The following is a 22,748-nucleotide window of genomic DNA, read 5'->3' on the forward strand; positions in this document are numbered from 1 at the left end:
CTACTAGTACACTAGTTTTTTAATATGTCTTATGAGCGCACACTAAGAGTTATGCTATGTACAGTCAACAACATATCAAGTTACCCTGCATGAACCTCTATGACGCGGTGATAGCGGCTAGTTTGCAATTACATTTGGGAATGTTGACGTGTTGTTGACTGTACTAGGTAAAATATTTTATTAGAAATTATTTATGATACATACTTACTACTAATACTTTTAATACTAATAAATAATTATACTATATATCGTTGTGGCCTATTTCTAATAGAAATGCAATATGTAAAACACTCGCAGGTGAAGCAAGAGAACGGTTGCGACACGATCTACTTCCGCTGCGACAACTCGGACGCGGAGCCCCGCGGCGCGGACGCCGTGGACGCGGGCGCGGTGCTGCTGTCGCTGTGCGCCGCCAGGAGGCCCCGCGCCGGGAACACACGGCCCAAGTCAGAAATATTCGCGTCTTTCAATAAAATAAATAAAGAAACCCGCGCGTTGAGCAGCAGCAGTCCCTCTCTAGTGAACCACGACAAAAACGACGAGGTCGAGGTCAATATAGAGAATGCTGTGTGCTATCAGGATTCCTCGTCGGAGGAATGCATCAAGTGCCAAGTGGAGAACGACGATTTTGAACTGTTGGAGAAGAAAATCGAGGAAGATTTAGCCAATAGCACGCTGTCGTCGATGACCTGCGGCTGCTTGGAGAAGATCTCCGAGGAAAACCTGTCGGTTATCAACGAGGACGCGCCTGAGAAGAATGATCGCTGATCAGGCTAAGTGCTTTTGAAAACATGTAATTTGATGTTGATTTTAAACAAAACAAGCGAATGCTCATTCTGTCCCCAATGTTACAATCCATCAAGAACAGGCCACAGGTCAGCCATTAATTGTGCAGCTAAAATGGAGATAGAACGAGCATTCGTTTGGTGTAAATGCACCTTAAAACACCGCAAAAATATGCTAAAAAGAACTTCCCATATCGGTTCGATAAGACACGCATTGACTTGATTTTCATAACTCCCATTAAATGTATCAAAAGTTAACAAAATACAGTTATTTTCAATGCAGGTAAATTGATAAATTAAATATAGGAAATCATTGAGAATCATGTAGAGCGACGATGATTTTATTAACAAATTTTTTTAGCTGATTTACCATCAGGTTGATATTTATTAAGGCTGATTAACGTTTGTGGCTACAACATACCGACAATAGCACAACTTGATTTTCTTGTATTTTTAACAATTAGCATCGATTGCTAATGAGTAATTGCATGACAATCTGATAAGTACAAAGCTTACGTGAATAATCATGTTGATTTTAGACTATATTCCATCCTTTTAAATTATTATTATTATAGCCAAAGAATACATTTTCAATTATACATCGTTTTAACAGTTATAACATTACGAATGTTAATTCCACATTTTAATTGTAAAGTTATTTAGCAATGTATTGAAAATTCGCGCAGGGCGCCTGAATATACATTTTGCTATTAACTCAGCACACACATCTTGCCATAGATCCGTCCAACTCGCATTTAAACCCAAAGATTGTTATACATGTTTCTTTGTCTATATTTCTTAGATGTATACTATGCAAAGGCTATGTGATTACTAGTATAGGTGGCACGTACATTCCACTGTTGTGATTTTTAGGATAGTGTTCACCTTTAGAAGGTACTCGTATTGTAATACTCGCACCATTTTATATTATATTTAGCTTCGTTGATTTTAATATTCTACAAATTTTAGCGATATATTTAGAAGCCAAAGGTTTTGAATCGCCTTATGTTGGTATACCCTATTTTACTATTATTTTCTCTTGTGTAAGTTTTTAAAACTATATCAGGTTATTTCTAGTTTCGATTTTTAACAATAATTTATTATTAGATGTGTAGTTGATATTAGATTTATCGTTGAATAAAACTTTGTACTTATATAAATGGTTTTTTATTAGAAAATATATCTATGACACAGCACTGAAGATTATACAAATAGGTACATAAGCTTACATAAAGTTTAAGATGGTACTGAGAAATAATATAAAATCATAATAAGTTGTGTTTACACTAACATTGTCCATTATATGGAGATATATGGAAGACGTTGCATTCGTTGCACACAACATTATATGTAATTAGCACCTGTTTTTGTTTTGAGACTTTATTTTGAAAGTCGTATCAAGGACAACATTTTGAACCTTATAAAAAATGTTGTCTTGATATTTTTACAATCGAAACGTCTTTAACTATTTTAAAACTTAAATGAACACAAGTAAATTGCTTCATTGTTGAGCATAGAATAAAAATGCAAGACGCTGCCAACGCGCGACCATACACATTATATAGCACGCGTCGCGCGTTTTCAGATCGCAGCTGTGCCGTGTTTATGATTATGTTTGTATATACAAGTGTAAAAATAGACATAAGACACTCACTTTTTGAATGATTGACATCATTTATAACGAGTAAAGCTTAGATTTAAATACATACTCCCCATTCTCCCTCTGTGGAGAAAAATAGGTTGTTTTTTTCACTGTCTGTTGTATTTATATACTTAGCTGGAAACGTTGCCGTAAGGGTGGCTTTAAACACCAGCTCAATTTCGACGACATAAAAAATAGAACGAAATTTTATTTTGTATTTTTTTTGTGCTGTAAATTCCTTTGGATAACTGAGGACGACATGTGGGTTTATATTTCACTTCTCACTATCGAGTCGATTGGCAATGAGCCGCAGGTGAACCAATCAGTGCGCCGTTGTGACGCGACGACAACCACTCTGCAATGTGATTGGTTAGCTGTGTGTGAGAAGTGAAATGCAAACCCAACACTTCGTCCTCGGCACTATTTTTATTGGGTCGTGTGAAAATTCGACTGCTGTTTAAAAACGGACCCTATATACAGGGTTACTGGTATCAAACGCAAAACCTCCTACTCTAAGACTACTTGTGTACATCGAAACAATTAACTTTTATTCTAAGATTTTTCGTGATTCCTCGTTTTTTTTTTCGTATAAAAATAATACAATCTAATTTGCGATTCCACACAACTCTATGTTGAGCAACACGAGACAGTACAGTAGCTGCTAACATGTGGCGGAATCGAATATAGAGTCAACGTTTTATACAAACGACATTAAAACAAAAAAAAAACAATTTTTTTTTGTATTTATTACGTTTAGACAAAAGTCGTAGAACAAAAGATGTTAGTCTCTATGTACCTTATGCGGCTTTGGAAGGTTATCCGTTAGATACCAGTAACCCTGTATAACGAAATCTTACAATACAAAATGAAAGTTATTAGTTATAAAATTACGAGTTCTTATCAGTGAGTTTGACGACGACGGACTTGACCTCAGTATAGTTCCGCAGCCCATACTCCCCGTTCTCCCTCCCGACGCCGCTCTGCTTGAAGCCGCCGAAGGGCGCCTGGTTCGCGAACACGTTGTAGTCGTTCACCCACACTGTGCCCGCGCGCAGCGCCTGCGGGTACCACGGCGGTTGTTCACATGTTATATATATTCTATTCATTTACGATATTATTGGTCAAGTCTGAAAGTTGTTTTGATTTGTCAAGCGAAATTTTCCTATATATATACCTATATTTTTAATATTTTTTTTTATTTCGTCAAACATAAAAAAAAAACTTGTAAAAGTTCTGATTAGTCAAGTCTACGAAAAGGTCGGACTTGTCAAGCCATTAGTTTCAATTTGCCAAATATAATATATTGTATCGATTAGTCAAGCCTGGTTTTATTATCGATTCGTAATTTCCTTGGGGTAATGTCGAATCAATAAAATCCGTTGTCAAAATAGGTCTGATTAAAATCTGGATTATAATCAGCCGGTTTTTACACTCAGTTAACATAATCTATTAGCTATAACTAGCATGTAGTGAACTATTATTATTTAGAAGCAAAATAAAATAAAAAATACCAAAAAACATACGACATACCTGCACGAGGTAATTGACCTTGTCGATGTCCTTGGAGAAGATGGCGGCGGCCAGGCCGTAGTCTGTGTTGTTGGCGCGCGCCACCACCTCCTCCAGCGACGAGAACTTGATGATCTGCTGCACCGGCCCGAAGATCTGGAAGTATTTGTGGAGTTACATTATTGGAGTCCAATTCTCCGTTCTCGGAATATTCTCCATCAGAAACTTAAGAATAGCGGTCGAAATCTGGACTTAAATCCCTGGAATATTCTCGGGAATATTATGAATATTTTTACGACCCTCGGTGGCGCAGTGGTAAAGTGCTTGCCTCTGAACCGAGAGATTCATGATAGAAAAATATTTTTCTGATTGGCCCGGGTCTTGCATGTTTATCTATATAGGTATTTGTTATAAAATATAGTACCGTTGAGTTACTATCCCAAAACATAAGTTTCGAACTTTGGGGCTAGCTCGATCTGTGTGATTTGTCCTAATATATTTATTATTCTCCCATACGCACATTAAAGTATCCACAAAGTCCAGATTTCGACGAATTGTCCCTCAACCATTAAATATTTGTCCTGCAGTCATCCATTACAAGAAATACGTCAAGTCTAAAAATATTCATCTCTAAATTGTAACTGAAATCGAATTGTTATCCGAAAGCTTGGATGAGAATCTGTTATTTTATTCTAGTAATGGTGATCTTCATTTTACTGAGAATGTACTGTTATTTGGGTTTATTGATCGCTTTATGTGTTCGACCAGCAGACCGTAGTAAAAATTAGTCATGGTTAATTAATTGAATTGGCTGATTAACCAATTTTATTTACTTCATTTGGAAGGCAAAAAAGTATTAAAACTTGAGCGTATTATCGGTTGCTTTCTCAGTTATATTTTGTTTACTTCATTTGGAAATTTCAAAGTATCATAGCTTACATTTATAAATTACTGTAAATTCTAGATTTCATTTTCATTGTCAATAAATCTTTTAAATAAAATGTTTCATTAACAATTATCTAATTCGCGCTGTTTCTCGGCCCTTGTTGTAAAAAACACTAAAGAAAAAGGTGTAGGTAAGGGCACCTCGGTCCGGGCGATGTCCATGTGGTCGCCGACGTCAGCGAAGACTGTGGGCTGCAGGAAGTGGCCCGCGTCGCCCGCGCGTCCGCCGCCCGCCACCAGCCGCGCGCCCTGACGCTTGCCGCTCGAGATCAGCTCCAATATCTTATTTAGCTGTTCGCGGTCGATCTAATAAATAAATAAAATAAATCATTAGGACAAATCACACAGATTGAGCTAGCCCCAAAGTAAGTGAGACGAGACTTGTGTTATGGGATACTAACTCAACAATACTATTTATAACAAAAACATATTATACATCCAAGACCCGGGCCAATCAGAAAAAGATCATTTTCCATCATGACCCGACCGGGGATCGAACCCGGGACCTCTCGGTTCAGAGGCAAGCACTTTACCACTGCGCCACCGAAGTCGAAATCTGACGACATCAAAGATTTTTTACCATAGAAAGAATAAGACATTTTCACCACTTTCTGATTACATATCATATATTTAATCAAAAAATTGTGAATCTGTACAATACTAGACGCGCCCCAGGGTTTCGCTCCCGTAGGAATTTCGGGATAAAAAGTATCATATATGTGGTTTCAGGTTTTTTTACTCGTGTACCAAATTTCATAACAATCAGTCCGGTAGAATGCGTGAAGAGGTATTGAAAAAAAATTATTTTCGTATTTACTTCAAATTTTTACGATGGCGATTTAGTAACATTTTTTTTATTGAAATTAATTTAGTATCTATAATTTAGTTTTTTATTATTATAATTACTAATTATAATATTAACATTGAATGTTTTACACTTTTATTAACAATATTAGTTGGGATTTAGTAATGTGACAGAAAACTAAGTAAGAACCTGCGGGCCGGACTCCACGTCGGGCCGGAAGGGGTCCCCCACCACGCGCTGGCGGGCGCGCTCCGCCGACAGCTCCACGAACTTGTCGTAGATCTTATCCTCCACGAACGTTCTGGAACCTGCAATCAATTTCTTATTTACATCTTCTTCATAGTCGTAATCCTCATGGCTGTGGTGGTCATTACGTGGCATTAAACACACATAACAACTTTCTTGGCATTAGTAATGGAGTGGTTTACCATTGCCTTCTCCATTTCACACACAAATTAATAATCAACCAGTGTGCAAGTTTCCTCACGATGTTTTCCTTCATCGGAAGCAAGTGGTGGTCGATGAATACTATACATGAGTCAGATTGGTATACAAATTCATGTGGCACGAGTAGGATTCCAACCTGGGACCTTTCGATCCACAGGCGCCCGTCTTAATCATTACACCACCACCGCTTTTTAAACATTGCCAATATTTTGTCTACATGCTCGGTCCATGATTCTGAACAACGTTTATTATGGGTGTAACACCAAAATCAAATCGGTTGCTCTATACAAAATTAAATAGTTGTGGAAAGAATGGGTCAGGTGTTTTTTTTTCCGCGATTTCAAGGTTTTCAAGGCTTCCATACGTAAACTTGTTCAGTAATGACAATGTATTAGTAATCACCCTGTTTACTCCCGAGGATTCGATGTTAGAACCGACATAATAGGAATTTATGAGTTTTGTACGTTATAAAATGCTAGGCAATCATAGTATCGTCAATGTGGGTTAATGTCAGGCAGGCGAACGCTTGTAAAATCATAGCCGAATCTATAATTTAAGAACTTTTTTTGCATTCGTTACCTTGAGCGCATACGGCATTATGCGAAGATGAAGAGAGTGGCGTTAGTGTGAAACCGGCATTAGTTGACTACGTATAAAATGAAATGCATACAATTATTTCAATAACCAAAATAAATAATTAATTTTCCCTTTAATTGATCAGTTTTATTAATTACGAGATTTAATTTTTTTTTCAATCTCATTTAAAGTATATTAGAAATGGTTTAAAAAATAAACAAACATACCAGCAGTGCAGCACTGTCCCATGTTGTAGAACAACGCCATGTGAGCCGACTCCACCGCCTTCTCCAGGTCGACGTCGGCCAGGATGATGTTGGGCGACTTCCCGCCCAGCTCCAGGGTGATTCTCTTCAGAGTGTCCGCCGCGCTGCGCTGGATCAGTTTGCCCACCTCCGTGGAGCCTGTAGATCACAACTGTTTCGTCACAGCCCCCCATCAAAACATGATTAATCTTTTTACGGTAGAGGAAGAAGTATTAAGAGAGTGAGCATGAGCCGAACCGATTTCAAAAATTATTTCACCATTAGAAAGGTACATTACCCAAGATTGCTATATTCTATATTTTATCTCAAAATTCTCACGGGAGGGAAGCCCCGAGCAACATATAGTAAAGTATAGTCTGGTTTACTGATTTGAATTAAAATCCAATTACCTACGCCTGTGACGATAGTTACATAGCTTACAATTCTTTACGGACCTTTCGTAAACACAAATATTTTTTGACAATGGTTAAGAGAATAAAATATATATCTAACATTCGTTATTCCTTGAAGTTAAAAAAGTGTGATTAGCATTGATTTACATAACTATAATTATCTTATCACGCATTTTTCCGGATGACATTACAATTTATTTGTTATAGCAACAAAGTGACAGTGAACTTTTTATTTAGCTGAATAATACATGGATTTAGTAAGTACTTCGTTACTAATTCCATGGAATAATAAGAACTACATAATGAATAAATAGTGAAAGAAGAAAATTATTAGAAGTTAATTATTACATTTCAATATGTTTATGTAATAGTGTCCATTTATAAGGAATAATATAAACATGCATATATGCGATAATTAACAAATTTATCACGAGTCATTGTTTTATTATGTAAAATACTAGTAGATAAGTGATAATGTGTGTCGTTACAATCATACATATCTTGTTGTATACATAGTCGTGCGACCTTGATATATAAAATATCCATGTCATCTAGAACCGTCACAAATATATCAGAGTGAATCTTAAACATAGTCTTGTTAGTATATTTTTATAAATGGTTTGTTTGAAATATATTTATTGCGAGTCTGAAACGGTTCTCCGACAATTGCTTCGTTTACGAACTTTTCGTCGACAGAATGTTTCGACATCGAAACAGAATAGAGGAGACATAATTTCGGCGAATTGTTCGTAGGTGAAGGGTTCTGTCGTTCAAACGCCCGATGACGAAACATTCTGAAGTCAAAAACATTTATTGCAAAATCTGTGTCTGTACATGTACACACATACAAAAATGGTAAATATAAGTAAGAGTTTCAACAGGTTGCCCTTTCAGGAGTTTCAGGCATGCAATATTTTTCAAGAACAAAATAATCATTTTATTATATTATTATAATATTATTGTCGGAGATTAGTTTCAGACTCATTTATTGCTTGTGTAAAATTTAAACTACTTTTTGGCTAGTTTTCGCCCCTTTGCAAATACAAAACCGAGCAAACAGACGGTCAACCCTAAGGAAAGTGGTCACCGTAACACCAGGGGTGTCACAAGCGCGTTGCCCTGAAAAAACGCTATTAGTTAAAGCTATAGGTTTACCGGTGAAGGCGATCTTGTCGACGTCCCGGTGCTGCACGAGCGCCGCGCCCGCGTCCCCGTACCCCGGCAACATGTTCACCACACCCGCGGGGAACCCCGCCTCCTGCGGGACGACACTTGTATGTACCAACACGCTTTATAAATGAAATATTCCCCGAACAGTTCTTCTTCATAGTCGTATTCCTCATGGCTGAGGGTCGTGGTCATTACGTGGAATGAAACAACCGCTTTCTTGGCATTATTAATGGAGTGGTTTACCATTGCCTTCTTCATTTCACACACAGGTTAATAATAATCAACCAGTGTGCAGGTTTCCTCACGATGTTTTCCTTCACCGGAAGCAAGTGGTGGTCGATGAAAACTACTATATATGAGGCAGATTGGTATAAAAACTCATGTGGCACGAGTAGGATTCGAATCTGGGACCTTTCGATCCACAGGTGGGCGTCTTAACCATTACACCACCACCGCTTTCAGTTCACCCGAACAGTTAAAAATAGCTAAAATCATTCCTATACATAAAAAAGGGGTCAAAATTAGACCCAAAGAATTACAGAGCCATTGCCTTGTTACCTATATTGTCCAAAATATATATTTCATTCACGGGGTATATTTCATTTATGCAAGAGGAGGTAGAAAAAATATGTAAGAAACAATAATAATGGTAAGCCCTTCTGGCATGATAGGGACCAACACTGTTCAAATGAGTTTCTTTCGGCATTTCTTCTCAGCAGTGGTCGTTCCGAAATGCCAGTAGTTTGTAGCTTTTGATAAATTGGTATATAATATGATACTTGACGTGAAAAAGTGCCTCTAATAAAGGTCTAATGTCTGAATAAATGATTGATTTAATTTGCAAGGTCTAATGGGTAATTTTCAGAGCATTTCGACTGCTGCGGCCGCACTGTCATTATGATCTGTAAATTTTCTGAACCTAATAAGCTGTTTTGTATGTACAAACTTTTGTTAATCACTTGTAACAGTGAAAACTCCATCAAAATCCGTTGCGTGTGTAGAATAGCTATATAAAACTGGACAAGCGAACCATTAGCAAAATATAGCTCGGTTGTTCATCATTGTATATAATTAAATATTTTTACAACAAATATAAAATTACACGACGATCATTAATTGCGGAAAGTTTAAATCGTAAAAGCATATCAAAGGCACAGTCTACCTTGACGAGCTGAGCGATGTAGAGCGCAGAGAGCGGTGTCTGTTCGGCTGGCTTCATGACGACCACGTTGCCGGTCGCCAGCGCCGGGCCCAACTTCCACGCGGCCATCAACAGCGGGAAGTTCCATGGGATTATTTGGCCACAGACACCTGGGGTATAGGTTTTTTCACCACAGAATTTAGTATTAATCTAAGAGTTACACCATACAGTTGTTAGTACTGGTAGGCCTACTATCAATTTTTACAGGACGATTGCAACTCGGTTCAATTTAGGAACCTAAAATGAATCGCATTCATATTAAAAATTAAGTCGATGGTACGAATTTGCGATGCAGCTCAGTTTAGGTCGTAAATGGTAAACCCCTTGATATAATTGAAGAGGTGGTGGTCCAGTGGTTAAGACTGACAGTCTCGATCGAAAGGTCCCAGGTTCGAATCCTACTCGTGTGTGCCACATGACGACCTAGGTGGCGCAGTGGTAAAGTGCCTCTGAACCGAGAGGTCCCAGGTTCGATCCCCCGGTCGGGTCACGATGGAAAATGATCTTTTTCTGATTGGCCCGGGTCTTTGATGTTTATCTATATATGTATTTCGTATAGAATATAGTATCGTTGAGTTAGTATCCCATAACACAAGCCTCGAACTTACTTTGGGCCTAGGTCAATCAGTGTGATTTGTCCTTAAATATTTATGAGTTTGTATACCAATCTGATCCATGTAGTTTCCATAGACCACTTGCAAAGTTTGGAAATTTTCAAAATTTGGATTAGAATATATTATTGGCATATTTAATGTCTATTGTAAGATGATTTGTGATACACAAATATTCTATTATTGGATAATAAATAGTGGTTAAAAATGGCCAGAATAAAACTTAGAAAAGCACATGCATATTCCACATGGCATGTACATGAATCGTTTCCCATCAATAGACTAGGGCAGTTATTGTCTGTCTGTCTGTGACTCACCAACGGGCTCGTGGCGGGTGTACGCCAAGTATTTCCCATCGGCTGGCACCACCTGTCCATGGTTCTTGTCGGCCCAACCAGCGTAGTACCGAAGGTTTTTGATAGAACCCCCAAGGTCGCCGTAATAAGCTGCCGTGTATGGTTTCCCGTTGTCCAGGGTTTCCAGACTCTGCACATTAAATACATAATAGCAAATCTAATATCCAATAGTCAACTCTTTTCCTGATTCTTTGGGTACAATGAGACTGAACAGCTCAAAATTTTCAGAGTTTTCCAAAAATTGCATTTAAAAATAAATTTGCTCTTGGGAACCATATTTTTGTTTTGCAACTTCGTAAACGTAAAACGCAACGTAAAACCATAATAAAAAGTAGCTCAAACTCCTGGAGGTTTCGTCTGTCTCTGCGGAATATTTCATCAAAATCGATCTAGTAGTTTTTGAGTTTATTCTTTATAAACAAAAAAACTATTTTTTTTTCTCTTTATAGTATTATTATTGTATTATATTAGGATGGACTAGTGTGGATATGTCAAAGTACCTTCATAACTGAACAAAAAAGAAAAATATTACATGAATTACACAAAATTATAATTATTTTGTTGTGTTATAATAAATACATGACATATGACGATTTATACACATATAAAATCATGTTGAAACAAAATTATGTACCTAACATTGTCATTGTATACATACATGCAATCAGATCATGCAAATGTATGTAATGAGAAAATACGATATCAGTCAAATTGAGATAAACAAGGTCAGATAAAATGGTGATAGGTGATCACCATTGTGTGCTCTCTTGATACCCACTCTTATCACTCGATGCGTCACAGAGCTAAGAATGATTAGACATTTAATTTACCATTAGGAAAATGTTGCCAATATTATGACCAGTCACTTCAAACCTAATTGATTAGACTATACTCTGTATGTTTAGGTACTTAGAAGTTTGTATACAAACCATAAAAAGGATTTTTTTTTCATAGGCACAGTTGAGAAAATATGGATAAATTTATATAAATTTACCTGAAATGCCTTAATAATAGTGTGATACACATTTTAATTATGCCTATTAGTTTTTATTTTCTTACAATAGTAGTCTTATATCTTTTAACACTTTAGTTATTCACTGTATTAAAAAGTGTGATTCATAATGAAAGTTAAAAATATTATGATTGCTCAAAATTGTTACTTTGTTAAAACTATTTTGTCCATAGGTGAAAACCGTGCAAAAATCTGTCCAATAGTTTTTGACAAAAGAAACTTTTTTTAATACTTTGAGCTGAATGGGTTTGTGAATACTTAAAACATTAAACAGTAAACATCAAGAGATATATATTAATCAGATTACAACAGTGACTATTTAAGTTTTAAATTATATACATATACTAATCTTTTTGAATGTATTCAATGATTTTGTATAGTATTGTATTCTTTACCGCTATGTAAGTCCGGTCCCTCTCAATGAGATCTGCAAGTCTGTTGAGGAGCAGGCCGCGGTCTGAAGCATCCATAGTCCGCCATGGCGATCCCAATCTGTTTGGATTTCAATAATACTTATAAGAAATGTATAAAGTTGATTTCCTATCTCTAAAGAAAATAATGATAGTAATTTGCAAATAATGCTTTAATGCTAATAATAAACATAAAATGTGCTTTTGAAGGCAATTTATAGAGGCAATATCAGTTTAGCCATGAAAATGTGACCAACGGCCATTTATTACATCAATACCTGTAGATGATGAGTATTGATTTGATATTATTAGATGAATATAGATGCTTGGAATAAATAAAAATAAGTTTTCCATAACAATTTCATTTTTAATGCAAGCTTTTTTCATCATCAGGGGGATCATGTTGCATTTAATGTGTGACAAAAAAATCATACCCCATGCATTAAATAGTTCAAAAGTTCCTGCATACATGAGTGCACTCTCAAATCAAGCCAAGGGGAATTGAAATTACAGGAAAATTTATCCGTAGATTCAGAGTACCTAATGGGTCAAAATTAGCTTGGCTAAAACTAATATAGGAACAGGAGTTATACCTAGATTGTAATAAAAGCAATACAGTACTTGAAAGCATCTTTGGCTGCTTGGACAGCTTTGTCAACATCAGCCTTGCCAGCCTGCTGCACTTCAGCAATCACTTTACCCGTCGCAGGATTCTCCGTTTGGAAGGTCCTTCCGTCCGACGACTTCACCCACTCATTGTTGATGAAGAGCTACAAATAAAGAGTTTTTGATGATATTTCAAAGTAAATCTACTATACATTGTAGTAGTTTTCTAGTAATAAAAAATTTTACAACTACGTTTTAGAAAAGGGGGTTAGGCATGTGTTGAGCACGCTAATTGCAATGGAACCGATAAAAGAGATTTGGTATTTTAAGAAGAATGACACATAGGTACCTAAAAACATTTGAAACGGTAAAAATAAAGAATGTGGAGAACATGTTTCATAGTAGCGTCAATAGCTTAGTTAATTTTTTTTTAAATACCTATCTGCCGTCGGATTTTATGGAAAACTGCAGTAAAACTTTTCACTTACCCCAGTGTATAAAATTTCTGGGTTAGTATTTGGCGCAGGCAAAGCGGCTGTTCCAAATTTAGCTGTATGAGGTCTTATTACTTTGCTAATATTACGGAACATCATTTTATAATTTACTAGTTATAGGTATATGATACAAACAAAGTAAACACCACAATACCGACCGACCGGCGACAAGACAAACTGTCGGTCAATCAGTCAATCAACAAGAAAGTACTCTGTGCAAGTCAAGATGAAGGTGAAGGGAGGAGAAAAAATGAATGGAAAAGCAAAAACACTTCGGTCGGAGTAGTGTTGCCAAAAAATGACGTTTCAATTTAAAAATCAAACAGTTCATTTTTCTATCGATAGTTATCGACATCGACATTCTAAGAAACATTTTATAGAACTCGTTATTTATCTTATTCTTCGACGCCACCGATATTAGTTAATAGCTATTCATAGTATCGAAATCGTAGTGGCTATCAATAGTTAAGAACAAGCGATAGTTATGTGTATAGTATCGTAGCGACTTTTCGACAAACAAATCAAAGTGGCTTCATTATAAGCTATCAATATTATTGAGTACCTACAATGTACACAATTGTTATCGATAATCCTATTAATATTATGCCAATATCTACTATCTGTAAAATCGATTGTCTTATCGACATTTAATCAATAGATGATCGATAGTCGACTCATGAGTCATCAATCGAGTCGAGGCATCACTAGCCGGCACGCACTGACATTTCATTCATCAGCTGTTGTGTGTGTTTGTGTTCTCAATCAAGTTTAATTATTGTTCAAAGGTTACCTCTATGTTATCAATCAGTTTTTGTATCCTGTTTGTTGCATTTTATTTTCAGTTGGTAGATTTCCGGGTGTTTTGGAATCCTTTCTTGTAATTGTTTTGAATCTGTAGTTTACCTATTTACTAATAACATATGTTAAATAAAAATGGAATCAAAAAAATCAAAAAACGTAGTACATTCTGAAGTAATAAGGACTGATTATTTTTCACTACCAAAAAGTCTCAAAAGAAAATATATAACACCTTTCATAATTCTTGATCAACAAATAAAAAGGAATTTAATAAATGGAGGAATAAAAACCAGGTAAATACCTCTATAGTTTTGTCTCCATATTGCTTGAATATTTGAATTTACATCTCTTTATTTTCCGTTTTATTGTTTTTATAGACTGTGCTTCATTTCACATGTTTAACTCGTTTCTGGTAGGTAGGTTGATTTCCCACCTGTCAGAATCTACAAGACACATTAAATTAACATTATATTTTTAATTTACAACTTTCTAAATGAAACAATATTTTTTCAGGCCTGTTAACAGCAATGGCTTGTGGTGCTGTAGTCTTCTGCCAGCAATTCTCTGCATATATGCATACTTTTATAAAGTGTCACTGCTGTACAAAATTGTAGCTTGTGTGTCCATTGGCCTCTTAGTGTACTCCTGCCTGTTTATACTGTTCCTGTCCGTGTCATGTGTGGTGCTCAACTATGACACAATACATGGAGGCTGCACTGCCTCTACAATGGCTTCTGTTCTATTATTGTATGTGTTTTTAGAACAAGGTGAGATACAATTTTAAAATATGTATTTTTATTACTGTCATATGATTTTCATAATCTGTGACTAAATCAGGTAGATAAGATTTGGAAATGAATATTTAAATGTAAAATTTCTAACATAATTGTTGAGATAATAATTCTGTTGATTGCTTAAAACATATATTTATAACCAAGTTATAATGATGTACTAGTTAAAAGAACTCTTTTATCAAATATTATAACACATCCACTAATATTGGAGTTGTGACAAATATTTCTACTGATGTTATTTGATTCCTAGCTTATCTTTAACACTTATATTCCAGATCTAGCCTTCTCAATCCTATGCGCGTTCCCCACACTGCACCTCTACAACTTGTTACTACGATTTTGTCTGTTGTCCCACCCAAAGACATTTACAGTGGGCGAAGCGATGCTCGTGTCTCAGGGGATATCCCTGCTCACCATCACAATACTGATCAAAGTGTTCTATGACATCGGAGAGTCTGATGAGGAAATGGAATTTATTAATACTATTGTCAATGTAAGTGCTAACTAAATTTTTTTTAAATATGGCATACTTTTTTTTTATTGCTATGTACCTGATGTTCTAGAATTTCTGACAAAACACATTTTTTTTTAAACAGAACTAATGTTGGAGATGAGCATTCCAACATAAACTTTTGCAACTAGAATTAAGCAAGGATGAAAGAGAGAGATATAAAAGACACAAAATATCTTTCATAACCAAGTTCCAGAGTTTGTCAATTAAAAGTATCAGATTCAAGTCTTGATCTGGCTCCTTATTTGTTATAACAACTGAAAACTTTCGATTTCTAAGCCTTGGCGTACTCACATTTTGTTCCCTCAACATTATCTTAACATCATATGAACTTGTGATATTATGTCACAATATTTGGTCTGTTTTCAGACAGTGTTGTCAACCGTGGGATTGATTGTTACAGCATTATATTTGCTGACTGACGAGCAAAGGAACCTTGGGAACCTGATCAAAATTTTATTAGTAGGGTTCATATTCACTCTGATGATACTGCATTCCATCATCGGAGTGGGCTTTCTGCCTAAAATTTTGTACTATATCTTCTTTGATAAGAACAGGGTGAGTTCTTGTAAATTTTGTAAAATTGTACCATTATTGTAGCAGTCTTCTTGCTGAGTGTGTTATTGCTAACACTGCCGTCACCTAAATCACAATGAAATCATTTATTCAAGTATCCTAAAGGCAACTTTTATGACTATATTACCATTTAGCTCCATTTAGTGACAGCAGACACACGCCCGCGGCTTCACCCGCACGATTCCCCATGGGAGCAGTTATTTTTCCAGGATGAAAGGTACCTATGTCCTTCACCATACTTCACTACATGTATGCAAAATTTCAAGAATATTGGTTGAGTAGTTAAAGCGTGAAGAGGTAAAAAGAAAAACGGGTTTCACCCCGAGAGTGCCGGCAGAAGTGAAAACTTGAATATTAACGTTGTTCATTTCTGACGTCTACGAATTTTCGATCTGGTCACGTGTCCTGACGCGAGTTTAACATTTTTTACCCATCACAAAAAGTGCACAACGCCGCTAAAGAAGTTATCACTTCAAAAACACTTTCGCATTTGAAATACCAGTTAGGATTATAATTTTTAGGTACAAATATTCACGTTCTGGCTGTCGCTGGTGGTGATAGCGGTGGTGGTGCTGGTGTCGCGCACGCGGCTGGCGGTGAAGGCGAGTACGGTGACGCGCAAGGCCTTCCACGTGCTGGCCTCGCTGGTGTTCCTGTCGGGCCTCCTCCTGGACGTCAACCTCATCACGTTGGCGTCCGGCATCGGCCTTGCTCTCATCATTTTAATTGAGGTAAGTATAACGAGATATCAATAAATAGGGACCATAAACTTATTAGTCTTAGGATATGCACACAGCAGTTTTAGGCTGAGAGGCCTGTGACATATGGTCATACTAGTGTAATTTAATTACATTCGTATGTAATTCAATTACATATGCGTGAAATTTAATTACATTGTTGTGTAATTGAATTACATTGCAGATGAAACACACATGAATTGACGTTGTTGTCTATCAACTGCCGAAAAGCCAAAACCGTAGTCGCCGGACAAATCACAAAGATTGAGTTAGTCCTCAAATAAGTCGATCGTCAAATATCTCGAAAAAAATGTTGAGTTTGAATAAACTCAACATTTTTCCGAACCGAACAATTAGTTCGTTAAATAACGGACTCTATATTTCATAATAAATACATATGAAATAAACTTCTGTAGCGGGAGCTAGGTGATTATGCTCGACCGCCAGCGCAGGGAAGATCTTCCCGCCAGGCTAGGTGTAGCGCCTGGGGAGCCGTGCGGTTCCCTAGCCTGGCCGGAAGATCTTCCCTGCGCTGGCGGTCGAGCATGATAACCTAGCTCCCGCTACACTTCTATTCACCAGATCAAGCGAAAAAACATCATTTTCCATCTTGGCCTAACTAGGAATGAACCTGGGATTTGTACAAGTTTTTTGAAGGATAAAAATCCTAACTAGATAATTGATTTGCAGGCTATCAGGAAATCTCAAATAGAGCCGATATCAGGTGCCCTTCAATCGGCGTTTGATGTGTACAGCGATGACAAGGTGAGTTTGTCCATTACAATGAGAAATAAAATTTTGAGGTCCTTCAATCGTAATCGTATGATTATGTACATACTGGATATGTGTATACAATGTTCATGCATATAACAATATTTGACGTACTTTATGAGCGAAATGAATAATATGACGAATTCAGTGTGTTTTCTTATACATTGGCATTATTTTATCTACATGCTCAGTCGATGGTACTGTACAACTTTTCGTATGGAAGCAACTTTGAAATCGTGAAAAAAAAAAGCAGCTTTTTCATACATTTTCCACAACTTAGGTACTTATTTAATTCTGTATAGAATTCTTTTTTGCGATTTCGGATTTACTCCCATACTAAAAGTTTTTAGAATCATGGACTGAGCATGTGAACAAATTATTGCCAATGTATAAAAAGTAATCCTGTCTGTATACTATAGATCGCTTCAGACTACTATATAGATCACAGACAGACAATTACATACACTTGTTATAGGAAGCCATTAGAGCTTTCTCTGTCTGACTAGAAGATGATTTTCAGTTGGCACCATAGGGACTCTAGTGCCAGCTGAAAATCAATACCTTTAGTTTTTAGTTTTCTCTTTCTCTATCCGGCTCGAAGGACCAACAAATGTAGACGACAGCGTCAGCTGGTTCAAATTATATTTCAAGGGATATAATTGTGTGAGTTAAACGATGCAGCAGTTTTTTGCAACCTTTATTTTTCCAACAGATTATTTTGAACGACACCGTCAATATAGTTTTTTCTTTAAGAAAACGTCAAAACCTATTGAGGTTTTAAGCCAATGTGGCCATCGCCAACACTGTCTCTGTACACTCAGGACGTGGGCTCATTCGCGATGACGCCGATATACCTGTTCGCGGCGCTGGCGTGCCCGCTGGCGCTGGTGCCGGCGCACGCGGGCGCGCCACTGGAGCTGCTGGCCGGCGTGCTGGCCATCGGCGTCGGCGACACCGCCGCCAGCTGGCTGGGCTCCAACTACGGCTTCTACAAGTGGAGGCGTGAGTTCATCTTTATTTATCACTATAACTACATAGTATAAAACAAAGTCGCTTTCTCTGTCCCTATATCCCTATGTATGCTTAAATTTTTAAAACTACGCAACGGATTTTGATGCGGGTTTTATTTTTATGTAGTTTGATTCCTGAGGAAGGTTTAGGTGTATAATTTATTAAGGTTTTACCTGAGCGAAGCAGGGACGGGTCGCTAGTTAACTATATAGTATGAAACGATGTCGCTCACCGCGTTTGTCTGTTTTTAAGCTTGCTTCTTTTAAAGCACGCAACCAATTTTTATGCAGATTTCAGTGTTATTTAGACAGTTTATTAACGAAAGTGTATACATACAAAACAGTCAATTAATCCATGAGAAGCCTTAGAAGAATCATTAGTTATGAATAAAAAGTTTAAATATGCTCAAGAGCATCAGCTTAATAGGGGCTAAGTAAATTTGCCGTTAGGGGCGCTAGGGCTGTGAAAGATTTTTTTCATAAAACATTTTAGAAAAAGTACTTACATGTCCGGCGCATTTGTATAAAAACTCATCTTTCAAATAAAAATATTACACTTTTAAAAATTGTATGAAATATCTGTATATCTTTTCAGATGACAACAACAGAACTTTAGAAGGAACAGCCTTCAACATAATCTCGCAAATAGGGACAGTCTACGCTTTACAATTGTTCGGTACGTTTTTTGCCATTTTTATGTCTGTTAATTTTATGCCTGCAAGCTTTAAAACAAGATTTTAACTTTTATATTTATATTTTTAAAACTAGGGCATTTATTCTGAAATAAGACCTTCACACACACTGCTTTATGTCAAATTTTAAATTATATAGTATTTCTGAAAAAACTACATAGTAGTACATCTTAACCCTGTTATTTTGTCCTTCTAACCTCACCTGACCTTGTGCAATAAATGGCGTTTTGTACGGCAGAGCTGCTGTCAACCAACAACATGATAATCCGCGCCAGCGTGGCGGCCGTGGCGTCGGGGCTGGTGGAGGCGCACACGGACCAGGTGGACAACCTCGTGCTGCCGCTCGTGTCGCTGCTGGCCTTCCAGGCCACCTACGTGCTGTGCTGACGTCCACGTACTGTGCTCTACGGTGTTGACATTTGGCTTGTTCTAGAAGAATTTCATTCCCCTGCACAGCGAGGCAAACTTCTGGACATTGCACCGAAATCCTAAGAAATACCCTTTAGATTTTTGGTCCAATGTCTAGAAGTCTGCCTCCCCGTTTAGGTGATTTTTGAGGCCAGTCTTCACGAATTAAACTTTTTGCGACTAGGGTGTCATTTTGAAACTATGTCCCCTTTGCACAGTAATGAGGCACCAACTTTTAAATATTTTTTTATATATATTTAATTATTTCTAGAATATTACAAAATTGTTAAACTTAATCACATTTTACCTGTATTGTCACTTTTTATTTATACTTTGTAAATAGATGCCTTTGTATTTAGAGTGACAAACCCTAAACAAAAAACGGCAAAATTAATTATTGAATTTAGACAATACATTCCATTAAAACCAAAGATACATTGTTATATTGTTTTAAGGTGTAATTATTTTTTATACTTTTGATAAAATAAATGAATATAAACTTGCATTTGATTGTTTTTAAATCATTTATTGTTATAAAAATAATTTAAAAGAACCTATATTCTAGCTGCAAGCTAGAATATCTGGCAATATTATACCAGTGTAACTTGGTCAAGTAGAGAGGTTAACCATTTTTTAAATATTTTCATTTCTAAAATCATTGGTATTTATTTGCCAAATGTCTATGCCAAGTCAGGAGCCCAAAGTTTGAATGTCCTGTCGTATGAGCATGTAGCTATGTATTTATTGTCATAAGATATGTCTGCACTCATCACTTTGTTATCATGTCCAGATAATGTTCGGAGAGGATGCCAGGCTGGGTTGGACCACAGCTTCACTGAGCGGTCATAAGATGATGTCAGCAAGAAGTGTCCGTGACTGCGTTGGTATCTCACATCACTCTGCAAATGCGTGTGCGCCGGTATAGTGTACAGAAGGGCTCGCCTGCGTAAATCCCATATCTTAGTTTGGTTATCAGCGGCTGCTGTAGCCAACTGATGGCCGGCAGGCGACCAGTCGATGCCATGTATGGCGCCCAGATGACCCTCCAGGAACATGACGCAGCGGCCCGTGCGGATGTCCCACACGCGGCCGAAGGCGTCCAGGCCGCCCGTGGCCGCCAGCGACCCGTCGCCCTGGAACGCCACGCTGTACACGGGCTTGGCGTGCCCCTCCTGGTGCAGCACCTCCGTGTGCGTGTGCAGGTCCCACAGCCGCCACGAGTGGTCGTACACGGCCGTGGCCAGGTGTCGCCCCGCCGGGTGGAACTCCACGCGCGCCACGCGGGCCGAGTGCCCCGGTAGTGACGCCAGTGGGGACGAGCTGACAAAGTTCCACAGATGCACTGAACCATCGTACGCGCAGGACGCCATCGCGCAAGCTTCGCTGGCGTCGCTCGTATCCATTATGTTGTCCTCAGTAGGCTCTTTTGCTGTATTTATTTTGTCTACAAAATGCCTCGGCAACTCTGCTTTCGGGTGGAAATTAGCGGCACTGACGTTACATGTATGACCTTGAAGCGTCTGCAGGGGTGTGCAATCGGGGACTGACCATACTTTCACTAGGCCCGACCAACTAGAAGTGATTAGCATTTTACTATCACTGCTGAACCGACAGAAACTGATCGGTCGAGTATCACCAATCTGGCTGCAGTATATCGACATGGCGGACGCCTTCCTCTGCGATTCCTGTTTCGCGGCCGCGCGGACGCTGCCAGCTAACTTCAATTCTTCGCGTGCTTTTGTTAATCTTTCCTTGGCCTTGGGCAAAGAATACCTAGCTATCCAGAGCCGCGCTTCGCGTAGTTCCGGCGGGCCCTCATGGTACCAGGTACCTTCCCGGCCTCTGTCCCTTTCTATACGAGCTTCTTCCTCTTCCAGCTTCTTGTGGATGGCATCCTCGCCCAGATAGCTGAGCAAGTCCCTGAGCCGCACGCGCCTCTCCGCTGGGCCCTCTCCGAACAGACAGACGGGTTCACCGAGCTGTCGCAGACTACGTCGCACTTCGTCATCGTCAGTGGAGACATTTAGCTGCCGAGCTTTCCTTCTCCTTTCGAACTCCTCCAACAGCGCTTTCTTATCTCTTGACATCTCTTCTTCAAGCTCCATGTATTCATTAGAGATTTGTATGTCCCCCAATTCTTTGCCACCAGAATCCTCTACGCCTTCCTTGGCAGCGGCAGCCAGGGCCGCCAGCCGGGCTTTCTCCTGCTCCTCCAGGGATCCATAATGGATTTGCTTGCTTTTCTTTGGTAATGGAGCGTCTTCATCTTCAGAAGACATTTTGAGGTTATATCACTTATTCGCAGAAAGAACTAGTGAAAGAATATTAATGGAAGAATTGTAATACAAACAAAACAAAAAAGAGTATGTTAGTTATATTGCACAACCGTTGTTGTAAAACAGTTTTGTTTGGCACCTGCTCAACGCTTAACTCGTTCGTCTTTCCAGTTTGTATTGTAAGCTAGTGATGTAGTAACTAATAACAGATGGTTATCGATGCAAATGATCGTAAATGCGTCAGAGCAGTCAAATTTATCATGAGAATAACTTGAGCCTGGGATGTTTTGCATGATTATTTTGTATAATCTATACTCTGTTATACGACATTACCGAAGACGACAAGCTGGAAGTATTATCATATAAGTAAAACCATTTATCGACGTTTGTGTTCATAATGCATATAATGTCGCACCCGAAATACACATCACTAATTTCATGTCACGTCACGTCAAATGTCATCATAGGTTATTCTTTCTGTCAATTTGTCATTTTCTAGTTGTCTATCAGCTTGCGTGTTGCCACTGCGCAAAATTCTAAATTCGGTTCGTAATTTGTAGAAAAGCGGTGTACCAACGTACCAACACTCGGACACACACACAGCCGGCTTTGTGAGGCAATTTCTTTCTGAAATTCTGCCAAAGTTCAAGTTTGTAGATGCCTTACCATACCAACTTACCTTACCGTTGTTTGGAAAGTATGTGTTATAAGTGTAACATAACGCTAATATTGCATGCCTGTACGGGTAAACTGTTGAAACTATTGTATTGTGTGTGCCACACCTTGTATTACACAGTTACTGCAATAAAGATATTTGAGTTTGAGTGGTTCCACAGATATAAGGTGGTTCCACGAAGTCCTTACTGAATCCCATGGAATTAGTAGGTAGTCCACGAAGTACTTATTAAATCCATGGAGGTTCAGTAAGACATCGGCATTAAAATTTCA

The 22,748-nt window shown here is 38.0% G+C and overlaps 4 protein-coding genes across 6 annotated transcripts in view; 2 read left to right on the plus strand and 2 right to left on the minus strand.

Annotated features, from left to right (window-relative positions):
• Positions 1 to 1,945, plus strand: part of LOC128676124 (uncharacterized) — a 26,567-nt gene extending 24,622 nt beyond the window's left edge. For all 3 annotated transcript variants that reach the window (XM_053756071.1, XM_053756072.2, XM_053756073.2), the window contains exon 16: positions 298 to 1,945. In XM_053756071.1, coding sequence (XP_053612046.1) covers positions 298 to 768 — 471 coding nt within the window. In that variant the 3' untranslated portion in view covers positions 769 to 1,945. The remainder of the gene's footprint in view (positions 1 to 297) is intronic.
• On the minus strand, positions 1,937 to 13,471 carry Aldh (Aldehyde dehydrogenase). The gene is made up of 11 exons (XM_053756075.2): positions 13,222 to 13,471; positions 12,749 to 12,897; positions 12,113 to 12,209; positions 10,667 to 10,835; positions 9,700 to 9,848; positions 8,523 to 8,625; positions 6,937 to 7,113; positions 5,876 to 5,994; positions 5,023 to 5,187; positions 3,958 to 4,092; positions 1,937 to 3,485 (listed from the first exon to the last, which is right to left on the minus strand). Exons 1-11 carry the CDS (start codon positions 13,324 to 13,326, stop codon positions 3,315 to 3,317), a joined length of 1,539 nt encoding a protein of 512 aa, XP_053612050.1. The 5' UTR covers positions 13,327 to 13,471; the 3' UTR covers positions 1,937 to 3,314.
• A 478-nt stretch (positions 13,472 to 13,949) lies between these two features.
• Positions 13,950 to 20,029, plus strand: Dolk (Dolichol kinase). Its single transcript, XM_053755926.1, has 9 exons — positions 13,950 to 14,318; positions 14,539 to 14,792; positions 15,095 to 15,312; positions 15,700 to 15,888; positions 16,428 to 16,637; positions 17,334 to 17,408; positions 18,236 to 18,416; positions 19,020 to 19,100; positions 19,355 to 20,029. Exons 1-9 carry the CDS (start codon positions 14,161 to 14,163, stop codon positions 19,501 to 19,503), a joined length of 1,515 nt encoding a protein of 504 aa, XP_053611901.1. The 5' UTR covers positions 13,950 to 14,160; the 3' UTR covers positions 19,504 to 20,029.
• U4-U6-60K (U4-U6 small nuclear riboprotein factor 60K) lies at positions 20,030 to 22,167 on the minus strand. The gene has a single exon (XM_053755925.2). It carries the CDS (start codon positions 21,801 to 21,803, stop codon positions 20,205 to 20,207), a length of 1,599 nt encoding a protein of 532 aa, XP_053611900.1. The 5' UTR covers positions 21,804 to 22,167; the 3' UTR covers positions 20,030 to 20,204.
• Positions 22,168 to 22,748: the final 581 nt, after the last annotated feature.

This window comes from Plodia interpunctella, chromosome 15, assembly GCF_027563975.2.
Source record: "Plodia interpunctella isolate USDA-ARS_2022_Savannah chromosome 15, ilPloInte3.2, whole genome shotgun sequence".
NCBI lineage: Eukaryota > Metazoa > Arthropoda > Insecta > Lepidoptera > Pyralidae > Plodia > Plodia interpunctella.